Source organism: Nannospalax galili, unplaced genomic scaffold (assembly GCF_000622305.1).
Source record: "Nannospalax galili isolate Female #2095 unplaced genomic scaffold, S.galili_v1.0 scaffold805, whole genome shotgun sequence".
NCBI classification, from domain to species: domain Eukaryota; kingdom Metazoa; phylum Chordata; class Mammalia; order Rodentia; family Spalacidae; genus Nannospalax; species Nannospalax galili.
In genome coordinates, this window is record NW_008353486.1 from 2281107 (window position 1) to 2294496 (window position 13390).

A 13390-nucleotide genomic window follows, 5' to 3' on the forward strand; every position below is an offset into this window, starting at 1 on the left:
TTCAGTACTACCGTAATAGGTAGCAATGATGACTGCTAATATACGGCTTTACCAAATGAGAAGGAAACTGAGAATCTGAATAACTTACAAATTTTGTTCAGCTAATTAATCTTCAAGATCTTTTTACAGTAATAAATATAAGTATCAAATACTGGAAACTCCCTGAATAGTACGTTTACAACCCTCTGAGATGTGGCCAGTCCATGCTCTTTACTGCTGCCAAGAAAAATATTACTAACTAGGTACTGCAGGTTCAACTTTGCTCAATTATGCAAATCCAATTTTGTCTTAGGAGTCCTTGATAAAGAAGAAAAAAGTTGGCATAATGGCCCACACCTTTAATCTCAGCACTCAGGAGGCAGAGGCAGGAGGAGCTCTGTGAGACTGAGGCCAGCCTGGTCTACATAGACTTCCAGGCCAGCCAGGGCTACAGGGAGAGCCTGTCTCAAAAATAAGAAGAAGAAGAGAAAAACTGCCAACACAGCAAACATGTCACTATATAAACTGTAACTAACTTCTTAAAGTATGCAAAATTTTGTGCTGGAGAAATAGCTCAGTGCTTGCCCAAGTTAATGCCCAGAACCCATCGTGGAAGAACCAACTCCCAAAAGAAGCTCCACAAGAGCACTGGCACTCACACAAACAATAAAATTAAAGTATACAAAATTCTAATAAAATACTATGGGCTCTGCCTAGCGTAAATGAAGAGGGCCATTTCAGCATCAAACCACAGTCTTACAAAATCTGAACTCAATGCATTTTGTAAGAGCCATGTGACAAACACATGACAAGTCAACTAAACTGATGATGGACTTTTCACAGGGAAATATTCAGCAGTAAATGACCAAGGCAGCAAATAAATTTAGCTTTAAGACAATACTGATTTCTCTTTTTAAAATTCTCCCCTTTCTCCCTTAGAGAATTATGACACTAAAGAATAAAAATTACATTTCTTCTAGTTGTTAATTTTTATGTATGGAAACTGCAGGAGGGCTTCAAATACCACTGAGAAGAGGCCAAAGCCTACCCAAGTAAACACCAGCTCCCCATGAAAGGTGCCAGGTGTGTCACATCTGCTGCCGTGACTTCTTGAGTAAGCAAGAAAAAGGAATGCATTAACTTTTCATGACACGTCATGGAACCTCATTTCCTACCTACAAGTATTCAAGTAGGTAATCCAAAACCCACAGATCTATGAAGGGTCCCATTCGTTTCTTTTCCAATTTGTCGGCAATTTCATGCTTTAATTTGGCAATATTGGACAAACATTTCTCGTTTGGGGGTTCAGGTTTTTTTGTTGTTGTTGTCGGCCTACAGAAGACGAACGGTGACTTAGTGACTTAGATGTCTCCTAAAACAAAATCTCAAAAAGCCCAGGTTTTGGGGGGGGAGGGGCTAGGGATGGGTTAATGGGTCAGCCAGTTCTTAACTCAGGGGACAACCCCAAAAGACAACTAAACGTCGTAAATAACTCTCACAGCTCATTCCCCTCAAGCCCACGCAGTCCTCGCAAGCATCCATATTACCTGAAACCCGGCGCGGAGGGTGGAGGAGAGCGCCAACAGGCTCAGGAGTCAGGCAAGGCTGGTTTCCACCCCAGCGAGGCTGACAGCTCCGCAAGGCGGGCGCAGGGTCTGCCAGGGCCCTCGGGCAGCGCTCTCCCACCCACTTCCCCGAGAAACACTCGTCCTCCAGGACTCCCGGCCTCCGCGGACGCGCCCTCCAGGCCGCCCTCCCAGGCCGACTCAACGCCGGCCCCGGCACAGCTCTCCGCCCGCGGCGCCCCGGTCCGGCCCCGGCCCCGACCCCGACCGGACCCCTCCCCGCGGCCCTCCGCCGTCAGACAATGGGGCCCTCGGGCTGCTCGGCCTCGCTCGCCCGGCAACCATGCCCGGCCGACGCCCCCACCGCTGCCTTGCGAGCCGCCCGTGGCCCACAGCCCGGCCCGCCCGACTCTCCCACACTCACTATTCTGGATTCATGCTGGACATGTCACTGCAGCTGCCGCCGCCGCCACCGCCCTTACTGCCGCAGCCGCCGCCCCGACTCTCCGCGCCACAGGTAATGGAAGGAAAGGAATAAGCTAGGCTGTTCCGGTAGAGCAAACGCCAACCCCACTCCGACCCTTAGAACACAATCAGCCGCAGCCGCCACTCAGCGATCGCTTCCACCCAAAATGGCCGCCGGCGAACCAGGAACTAGGGAAGCCTAGGCCAAGGGGCCTGTCCGCGGCCCAGAGGACGGCCACGCCGCGCGGCACGGCGGGAAACAGAGTCGCGAGAGCGTCGCGAGCTGGGCAGCCTGACCGGGCCAAGCGGCGGCAGGCACTCGGCTTCCCGCAAGGCCCCGCGCCTTGCGCGCATGCGCACCTGCGGGCTTGTCGCCCGCCCAGTCTCCATTCCCTCACCCCGCACCCCGCCCTTCCCTGATCCCCTCCCTGCAGGCTCGCAGGCTAGGACTGCACTCGGTCTTCCCCTAGCGGATTGGCTGAGGCCTAGTGGCGGGGGGGGCGTCATCAGTGAGACGTGGCAGCTGGGCTGACGTAATCTGAGACGTGGCGGCTGGGCGAGCCGGTGGCCCGCAGGAGGGGAGGGGCGTGGAAGGGGCGGAGGGCGGTTCCGGGGAGGGGGCGGGGGTGAGACGCCGGCTCGCAGTGAGGGGCTGAGACCGGAGGGGAAGGGCCGGGCAATCCTGGCCGGCTTATGCAGTGCGTTCCGGCTGCCCGAAGGACAGAAAGAAAAAAGGCGGCTTCTGCCGAGCACTGGACTTCACCAAGCCATTCTCACCCGACCTCTCCCAAGTTGACTCATTTTCCGTTGTAGGGCTTAACCACAGTTTTATTTTTTTACCATTTTACTCCAGCACCTAGACGTCGCAGTAGCCCCTGGGGGGCACTGCCTCCATCTTTTCTGTGCCCCAGCCCATTTGCACACTCAGCCAGATTTATCACCTACATCGTGACCTCACAACCTTCACTGACTCCACATTCTGTAGCTGAGATACAATCTAGAGCCTGCCTAAACCGGTCTTCCTGCCCTGATCCTAGACTTAAAGTTCAATTGTTCTTTTTATTAGTAGTTATTTCTGAGTTCTGCAAATTTGGGAATAAGTGTTTGTTTTTTTAAAGTCACGCAATTTCATCACCGATAACACTTTTTTTAGATCTTATGGTCTTAACTTTAAATAGCTCAGGAATTTAAATCTCCACTAAACTTTAACACTTTATCTTGAGTTATTTGACTACAAAGGGCATAGTATAATACATTGTCCAAAGTTTATCTTCCAAGTTGTTCTAAGAACCAAGGAAATGATCTCCTAAGGCTGACAGCAAATTTTGCATTAAATTCCTATGACACCAAAATATACAAGAGGTTGTTCTCCAGGCTGGAGAGATGGCTCAGCGGTTAAAAGCACTGACTGCTCTTGCAGAGGACCCAAGTTCCGTTCCTAGCACCCACATGGCAGCTATGAACCATCCTTAACTCCAGTTCCAGGGGAATCCGACGCCCTCTTCTGACCTCCACGATATTGTACAACCTGGGTGTACTCACATACATGCAGGCAATACACTCATACACATAAAATAAAAATAATAAAAAAATATTTTTTAGAAAAAGAGGTTGTTCTCATTTCTTCCATGTACTGGGTACACCCCCACCCCATTCCCAGTTCTTCCATGTTCGATTGGTGACCTCATCAGACAATAAAGGGTTCCTTTACATGTTAACTTCTAAAATGAACATGGTCACCACGGGAAAGGAAGGACCTTGGATGGATAAGCAAGGACCAAAAGTATTTATTATGCTGGACACTGAGTCCATAACACTTCATGCTCATTGTGATTTGATGGACTAAAAACTCAGAAAAACTAAAATCAAAGATGGAGCCAGGTGTGGTAGCAGATGCCTTTAGCCCCAGCACTCAGGACGCAGAGGCAGACAGATCTCTGAGATGGAGGTCAGCCTGCTCTACATAGGAAGCTCAAACAAATGAACAAAGACAGAAAAAAGCAAAGTTGAGGTTTATTGAAGATATCTTAACACGGGCTTAAGCATGAGATTTACAGCAGAAATGGAGGTTCTCAGAAAATCACACCCTATAAAGTGTGGTATGGACTTCTGTAAGAGAGATTCTCCCCAAAATACTCTTTTTAATATCTCCTTGGAAGTATACTTCCCCAATTTCCTTTAATTGATTATTTTTCCTCAACAAATTGCCCTCTAATAACTTTTAACCGAAATGAGAGTGTAATTGTGAGAACTAAAACTATGTGAAGTTTATAACACAATTCTTCCTCAAATTCCCTGAAAGCTTTAAATGTACCTGCTGTATATGGGGGAGAGAACACTGCCTATCCTTAGTCACTGTGTTGCAATCTGCAAGGTTAGAGGCAGCTTAGCTGTGAAGTGATGAGTGGCCAGTTCCCTACAACACGGATGTCACTGACACTAAGATTTCCTGGCCAGGCATGGTGGGACATGTCTTTAATCCCAGCACTCGGGAGGCAGAGGCAGGCGGATCTCTGTAAGTTCGAGGCCAGCCTGGTCTACATAGTGAGTTCCAGGTCAGCTGGGGCTACAGGGAGACCCTGTCTCAAAAGACCAAAAAAAAAAAAGATTTCCTTCCAAAATTTAGAGTATCTTAAAATCATACTCTGTGGGGGGAGGGGTGCATGTGTGTGCATATGTATGTATGGGGATGCACTAGACCATGCATGCCCATGTAGAGGCCAGAGTCCTTAAATGTCTTTCTCAGTTACTCTCCACCACATTATTTTTGGCAGCATCTCTCATTGAACCAATTGGCTAGACTAGCTGGTCAATGAGCCCCCATGATGCTTCTGTCTCACCTCCAGCACTAGGGTTATGCATGTGCACCACCCACCTAGCCCAGCTTTTACATGGGAGCTAGGGATCCAAAGATGAATCCTCATGCTTGTGCAGCAAACACTTTACCCACTAAGTTACCTCCCCAGCCACTAAATCATACCCTTAACAAATGTTGATGACTCAAACTTTAATGTACTTCATGTTTAGGTTTCTAGAAATAGCTAATTTTATAGTTCAGATTAATAGCTCAGAATAAACCAAGCATGGTGGCTCACACATATGCTCTCAGCACTGGAGAGACTGAAACAGATTGTTGGAACTTTGAGGGCAGCCTGAGCTACACAGTGAGGTCCTACCTGAGCTACAGTAATAAGACTCACACAAATAATAATAAAAAATAATAAATAAATAAATAAATAAGGGATAAAGAAATGGTTCAGCAGTTCAGAGCACTTGCTGTCCTTGCAGAGGACCCAGGACCAGCTGTAACTCTAGGTCCAGGATATCTGATGCCCTCATCTGGCCTCCAATACATTCTGTTAGCTGCCCTATTGAATCAGAGCCCTTCTAGGGGTGGAAGTATGGGCCAGTAGTAGAACACTAGCACAGAATGAGTGAGGCCTTGGTTTGAGTCTGAGCACTACAAACAGAACATCTCTCCTAGATTCACCTAGATTTCAAGATTCGTTTTTATTTATGTTTATGTGTCTCTGTGTCGGTATCCACGTGTGTGTGCAGGTAGCTGAGGGAGACCAGAAGAGGGCATTGGATCCTGTGGAGCTGGAGTTACAGGGTATTGCAAGCTGCCCGACATGAGTGCTGGGAACAAAACCCAGATCCTCTGCAAGAGCAGCAAGTGCTCTTAATCAGTGAGTCATCTTCCCAGCCTCTCTTTAAAGAAAATTACTTTTTTTTTTTAGTGTGTATGTTGGGGCATGTGTATCAAAGCACCCGTGTGGAGGTCAGAGGACAAGTTGCAGGAAAGTTCTCTCCTTTCACCAGGTGGGTTCTAGGGATCTAACTTAGGTCATCAGGCTTGGAAGCAAGCACCTTTACCCATTGAGCCATCTCTCCGGCCCTTTTTGCTGTTGTTGTAAGGTATTTGGGTGTTTTATTTTATTGAGACAGAGTTTTATGTAACTTAAGCTGGCCTCAAACTCACTATGTAGCTGAAGATGGCCTTGAACGCCTCTGATCTTCCTGCCTCAGCCTCCTAAATGCTGTGAGGCCCAGCTGTATTTGGAACTTGTGCTTGAATAGCTCTGAGGAATATAAAATCGAATCATTATAATCCCTTGTCTTCAAGAAGATTACCATCCAGTAGGAAGGAGCTCAGAACACAGACAAGGCCTATAGGGGAAAGTGCAAAATAGATTTAAAGACTGTGCCCTGTAGAGTTAGTGCCAGGAACTTGGAGTGAGAGGGCTTCTCTACAAAGTAACTTTCTGATCTCATGGAAATATCCTATATCTTCATAGGGATGTCAAAACTCATGTCACAGAGCTGAAGAGATGGCCTGTGGTTAAGAGTACTAGCTGCTCTTGCAAAGGATCCACATGTCAGCTCACAGCTGTCTGTAACTCCAGTTCCACAGATCTAGTGTCTGCTTTTGGCCTCAGTGGGCACCGGACATACACACAATGCACATACATACATGTGGGCCAAACATTCATATTTATTTTTATTTATTTATATTTTATGTGTATAAGTGTTTGGCCTGCATGTATTTAAGTATACCCATCTGTGCAATGCCTGCAGAAGTCAGAAGAGCATGCTGGATCCCCTGGAACTGGAGTTACAGATAGCTTTTAGCTACCATGTGGGTGCTGGAAACCAAATTGAGGTCCTCTACAAGAGCAACTAGTTCTCTTAATGGCTGAGCCATCTCTCCAGCCCCAAAATAAATCTTAAAAAAGAGAAAAGAAAAGAAATCCATGCCACTTGGGTTTGATTGCTAACATCACAAAAAACAGTGCTACACACGTAAAAAGTGTGATTAAGAACAGCAAGACGGCTCAGCAGATAAAGGTACTTGCTGCACAAGCCTGGCAACCTGAGTTCAATCCCCAGAACCCACGGAAAGATGGAAGGAGAGCATGGATCCCATAAAGTTGTCCTTTGACTTCTACACGTGTGCCCATATACATATCATGCACACACACATACACACACAGATGATGACACAACAAAAATTTTAAATTAAGGACATAATTTATTTACATATAAAGTATATGTTGTTGTACAGTCCTATCCTATGAGCCAAACAGCTGCCATCTTCATCAGATCAGCTGTGCCTGCTTACAATAGATCATCCCATGGGCTGGAGTGTTGGCGCAGTGGTTAAGAGTACCAGCTACTCTTTCAGAGGACGTGGCTCCATTCCCAATGCCCATGTGGCAGCTAACAACCATCCATAACTCCAGTTCCAAGGGAATCCGACACCCTCTTCTGACTTCCGTGGGCATTTGACAATACACTTACATATAGGCAATAGACTCATACACATAAAATAAAAATAAGTAAAATATTTTTTAAAAAGATCATCCCAGCTGGGTTTGTTGACTCTTGACACTCCCTCACAGAAGGAGGGGGTAAGAAGGTTCATGAGACCCTCACCTGAGTATCCAGACTCTCCTTTGAGCCAGTTGTTTGCACCTAGCCTCAGGAGTTTGGGGAGGGGCTAGAGTATATAAGCTGGGGATGCCTACAGGAAGGGGCTCCATCTATACCACCAGAGGGAAGGTATTATTCATGTGGGGTGCAGCTGCACCTATGGTCTTGTCAGTAACCCCTCACCCACGTTCTGTAAGAACCATAATAAACTTATTGGTTCCACAGGGGGAATCTCTGGAATGGAACTTAGGTTTGTCATTGGGACCTTGAAAGAAGTGGGGTAGACATTACCTAGTACCCCCCCAGGAGAAAATTCAAAAAACATCTAAATCACTAATCAGACATTTCAAAATTGGTAACATGTAGAAGAACAGAAGAAGAAAAGTTTCAACGTAGTTGGGTCACATTTATGATCGCAGTAACTGAGGCCCTGAAAAAGGTTGACTTTTTAAAAAATATTTTATATCTTATTTTTATTATTTTATGTGTATGAGTGTATTGCCTGCATGTATGTGAGTGCACCTGTGTTGTGCAATCCCTCGGAGGTCAGAAGTGGGCTTTGGATTCCCCTGGAATTGGAGTTAAGGACAGTTTTTAGACGCCATGTGGGTGCTGGGAATCGAACCCAGGTCCTCTGCAAGAGCAGTCAGTGCTCTTAACCGCTGAACCATCTCTCCAGCCAGGTTGACATTTTTTATCATTGACAGAAATGGGAGAAAGGAAGCCAGTTATTTCAGAATGTGCACACCTCTTTGAGGAATAGCAGTCACAGATTCTTTGGAAACTGAGATAGAAGTCCCTGGATGCCAGCTAAAAAGCTTAGACTACTCAGTAGGCAGCCAAGAGCCAAACAATGCCAGGGAAAGGAATGTGAGGTGGGGAACACTTAAGAGCTATGTGGAGCCTGGAGGTAGGGAGATTAGTTAAAAGGTAACTAGATTCCTTAAGACAAGAGCTTGTGTGTCCAGTTCTAGGGCAATCGCACCAGGAATAGAAGGGGCAGATTCCAGAAAGGTGGAGAGAGAATCTACAAGTATAGAAGGAAGGGAAGCTCTAGAGATAACATAGCTGGGCTACCAATGGGGAAGCAAGGCCCAGCAAGGTGAGAGAAGGAGCGAACGGAAGGACCCTGGAGCAGAGTGGAGGGGGGAGGAAGACGGGAGTGCTGTGTGGCTGAGGTCAGACTTAGAGCTGTGCTGGTGGGGAAGCACTGGAACTCCTAGAAATTATCATCCTAAATTAGCACAAACCCCCAAAATCTGAGTGCTGGAGGTGTGCTTCAGTGGGAGAGCTCTTGCCTAGCATGTTCAATCCCCAGCACGCATACACACACACACACACACACACACACACACACACACGCACGCACGCACACACATGCACGCACACACACAAAAGCCCCTCAAAACAGACGTTGTTAAAGATGAGCAAAGCTGGGAAATGAGTCAGGAAATGTTTTTAAAGTGACCCATGTTCTAAGGAAGGCTTTGTGAAAAGTGAGGGGCAGTGTTTCGTATGATGGGGCTACTGAGTTTGTTCATTGAGGGTTATCTGGATAGAAACAAACTGTGTATGTGTGTGTGACATGTATGCAAGCAAGTGTTTGCAGAGACAAGAAAAGGGTGTTCGATACCCTGGAGCTGGAGTTGCAGGTGGTTATGAGCCACTCAACATGAGTGCTAGGAACTGAACTTAAATTCAGGTCCTCTGAAGAGTAGCAAGTGCTCTTAACCACTGAGCCATCTCTACAGCCCCAAGAAACAAACTTTTTGATCTTTATGACCAAAGCCAGTGGTAAAAGTTAGAGCAAGGCACACACTGGGCTAGAGGTAAGAGCAAGAAATATCTCCCTGCATGTTCTATTGTGTTTCAAAGAGAAGCTCTCAGGCTGGGGATGTAGCTCAGTGGTGGAGTGCTTGTGAGAGGACTTTGAGTTCAGTCCTCAGGACGGTGGGATTAGTAGCTGGCTCACAAGACTTGAGAGGTAGAGGCAGGAGGATCAGACGTTCAAAGCAAGTACACTTGCTTTATCAGCACATGTACTAAGATTGAAAAGATACAGATATCAGCATGGCCCTCACACAAGGACAACTCGCAAGTTCATGAAGCAGTTCATATATTTTTGTCTCTACGGTTTTTGTCAGATGACTGCAGAGCCAAGGAAAGCTGCTGCTGATGCCAGTGCAGAAAATACTGCTGTTGTTGGTCATCCATGTATATGCGTGTATATTACATATATATGTATATATACATACATATAGATAAATGAAAATTTAGAAACTTTAGCTGTGCTGTCAACTTTGTTAAAAAAAAAAAAGTGGGCTAGAGAGATGGCTCAGTGGTTAAGAGCACCTACTGCTTTTGCAGAAGACTTGGGTTCATTTCCCAGCAATCACATGGCGGCTACAAACCGTCCTTAACTCCAGTTCCAGGAGAATCCGAAGCCCACTTCCGCGGGATTGCACGACATGGGTTCATTCACATACATGAAGGCAATACACTCATAAACATAAAATAAAAATAATACAAAGCCAGCCTGGTCTACATAGTGAGTTCCAGGATAGCTGGGGCTACAGGGAGACCCTGTCTCAAAAAGACCAAAAAAATAACAATAATAATAATAATAGTAATAATAAAATATTTTTTAAAAAGACTGTCTAACATCTTATACAAAAAAAAAAGTATCCCAGTTTACCATGTTGAGTTGGCATTACATAGAATTTAATTGTGCCAACTGTGGTGGCATACACCTTTAGTCCCAGCACTCAAGAGACAGAGGCCAGAAGCAGGTGGATCTCTGTGAGTTCAAGGCCAGCCTGGTCTACATAGTGAGTTCCAGGACAGCTGGGGATACAGGGAGACCCTGTCTCAAAAAGACCAACAAAAAAAGGAAAAGAAAAGAAAAATAGAAAGAAAAAAATATTAAACTTCACCTTTTGGGGGGCAAATATACCGTATTAGGTATGCAAGATCTTATGGACATGAGTATTTTGCAGAAATTTCCTCTGAATGAAATCTTATATTTTGGAGGGAAACTCCTGGAGACCTGGGAATGTTCTAAAGAGAAGTGAAATATTCCATCCTTCAGGGACACTCCTTAAACTCAGGAAGAAAACAACACAATAGCTTCAGAAAGTCCTTGAAACTGACCAGATTCACAATGCTCCTCTCTCCCCAAGCATGCATAGATGTAGATACAGATCTATAGATATGCAATAAGGATTGCCAGGAGACACTCTCAGCCCAGCCAAGCTGCCTGAAAGAGGCAGAGACCACCTGAACTGCCCGGAAGGGGCACAGACCAGCTGAGCAGCCTGGAAGGGACACTCTCCAAGCTGTTGAGCTGCTTGTGAATTGTGTGGTGTGCTCCAGGTTTCCTGCTTTCCTGAGCTGTCATCCATGCTGGGGTGGGCTTTACTGATGCAACTGTCTTTGAGCCATTTCTGCTCCTGTAAGTAACCATTACCCATAATCCCATAAGTAACCCCAATAAAACTCACTGGTTCAACCAGTTGGTTCCCCGTCTGGGGTGAGTAGATGCCTTTTTGTGTCTTCCCACAAGTAGTGTCACACAACAGTGAGTTTGATTACAGAAACTAATAAAGTATTTAAAAAAAAAATTGAGGGTGGGCAGGAAATCTGGCAAGATGGCTCCCTAAGTAAAAGCACTTCTACCAACCTGATGACCTGCATTTGATCCCTAGGACTCACATGGCAGGTGAGAACTGACTCCCACAAGTTGTCCTCTGATGTACATGTGGGCCATGGCACATGTATGTGCACATCCCCCCACCCCCACACTGAATAAATGTAAAAAGAAGTTCAAGGTCCTCCTCAGCTGTGAAGTGAGTTTGAGGCCAACCTGAGCTATATGAGACCCTGTCTCAAAAACAACAACAAAAAAACTCAAGATTTTTGTTTTTTGTTTTCTGTTTTTAAAAATATTTTATTTTATTTATTTATTTATTTATTTATTTATTTTTGGTCCTTTTGAGACAGGGTCTCCCTGTAGCCCCAGCTGTCCTGGAACTCACTATGTAGCTCTCTCTCCTGAGTACTGGGACTAAAGGCATGTACTACCACGCCTGGCTTTTATTTTTATTTATTATTTTTATTTTATGTGTATGAGTGTATTGCCTGCATGTATGTGAGTGCACCCATGTCATACAATGCCATGGAAGACAGTAGAGGGCTTCGGATTCCTCTGGAACTGGAGTTAAGGGCGGTTCATAGCCGCCATGTGGGTGCTGGGAATTGAACCTGGGTCCTTTGCAAGAGTAGTCAGTGCTCTTAACTGCTGAGCCATGTCTCCAGCCCCTGTTTTCTACAATTTTATTTTTATGTGTATGCGTCTGTGTGAATGTACATGTATGCAGATGCTCATAGAGGCCACAAGAGGCCATCAGATCTCCTGGCACAGCAATTATAGGTGGATGTAAGCTGCCTGTTTTGGGTGCTGGGAAAAAAACTGAACTCCTGTCCTCTGTAAGAGCAACAAGTGCTGGGATTACCAGTGAGCACCACTCTGCCAGGCCTTATTGAGCTTTTAGCACCTTAGACAGTACTAAGGTCATCTGAAGGCTGGTAGCCTTGAACTATTGGAAATTATCCCAGTGGTTTTTACGTTGTTGTTTTGGTTTGGGGTTTTGTTTTGTTTGAATCAGGGTCTCATGCTGGAGCCCAGGCTAGCCTCAAATTCTAACAGTAAGCCTCTTGCCTCAACCTCCCTAGTGTTGAGATTATAGGTGTAAACCACCATATCTGGCTTTATGTTTTTTTCCCCAGTCCTGGGTATCAAACCTAGAACCTTGCCATAGGCAAATACCCTGCTACTGAGCTATACTCCCACCTGCAATGGTGGTGTTTGTTTGAGTTCAGTAGTGTGTATATATGTATGTGTTTGGGGGAGACAGTTGGTAAAATAAATCATTTGTACTGGGAGTTCACAGTATTTAGGCCAAGGTTGAAGCCCAGTTGAGAAGAGGGCTTAAAGAAGCCTGACTAGAGTTGGCTTAAGGGGATTCTTTATCAAGACAGAACACGTGCACACCTGTAATTCTAGCTATCAGGAGGCTGAGGTAAATTTGAATGCAGCCTAGGTAACATAGACCCTGTCTCAAAAAAAATAAAGACAGAATTCTGAACTTAAGATATCCAGTTGTTACCACCAGCTCAGCCAAGGACTCCTCTACTCAATTAGAGGGTTTTTTTTTTTTGTTTTTTTTTTTGCCTTTTTGAGACAGGGTCTCCCTGTAGCCCCAGCTGTCCTGGAACTCACTATGTAGACCAGGCTGGCCTTGAACTCACAGTGATCTGCCTGCCTCTGCCTCCCAGTGCTGAGATTAAAGGCGTGTGCCACCATGCCCAGCAGAGGTATTTTTTTAAATCACAAAATTGCAAAGAAATGTCACCCAAACAAAGATTTTTCTCTTTTACTTTTTTGAGGGGTGATGGGGTGGAGATAATGGTCTCAAGAAGCCAGGTGGCTCACATAGCCCAATGTGGCCTCGAATGTGCTAGTAAAAGACACTGACCTTGAGTTCCTGTACCTCCTGTCTTAATTCCCTGAGGGCTGGGATTGCAGGAATGTGCCACCACACCTGGAGGTCATGCTGTGTAACAGAGCCACCACACCACAGGATAAAGTTCCCACACTGCCCTCTAAAGAAGTTGAAGGTCACAGGGACACCATGGGTCAGGTACCATCAGCTGTGCACTTTCTCTAGACATCCCCTCCCCATTCTCAACCTTATGCTCAACCACTGTAACCAACACAACTTCCTCCCAAGGCGTTTTCCTCCTCTGTCCTACTTTTCCCCACCTCTGACAACTTGCAGAAGCTCTCCTGCTGCCTGGGTAAGGTGGAGAGGCTGTCCATCCTTCACCTCTGCTTTCTCCAAGACAGGAAAGAAGAGCTCTTATGGCTCAGACATCCCAGCACCTCTCCT

At 45.9% G+C, this 13390-nt stretch overlaps 1 protein-coding gene and 1 pseudogene across 1 annotated transcript in view; one reads left to right on the top strand and one right to left on the bottom strand.

The window, feature by feature from the left end:
• Positions 1–2280, bottom strand: part of Rab1a (RAB1A, member RAS oncogene family) — a 38476-nt gene extending 36196 nt beyond the window's left edge. The window contains exon 1 of the mRNA XM_008850640.3: positions 1969–2280. Coding sequence (XP_008848862.1) covers positions 1969–1991 — 23 coding nt within the window. The 5' untranslated portion in view covers positions 1992–2280. The remainder of the gene's footprint in view (positions 1–1968) is intronic.
• Positions 2281–9464: 7184 nt separating this feature from the next.
• LOC115067278 lies at positions 9465–9564 on the top strand (annotated as a pseudogene).
• The last annotated feature ends 3826 nt before the right edge of the window (positions 9565–13390 follow it).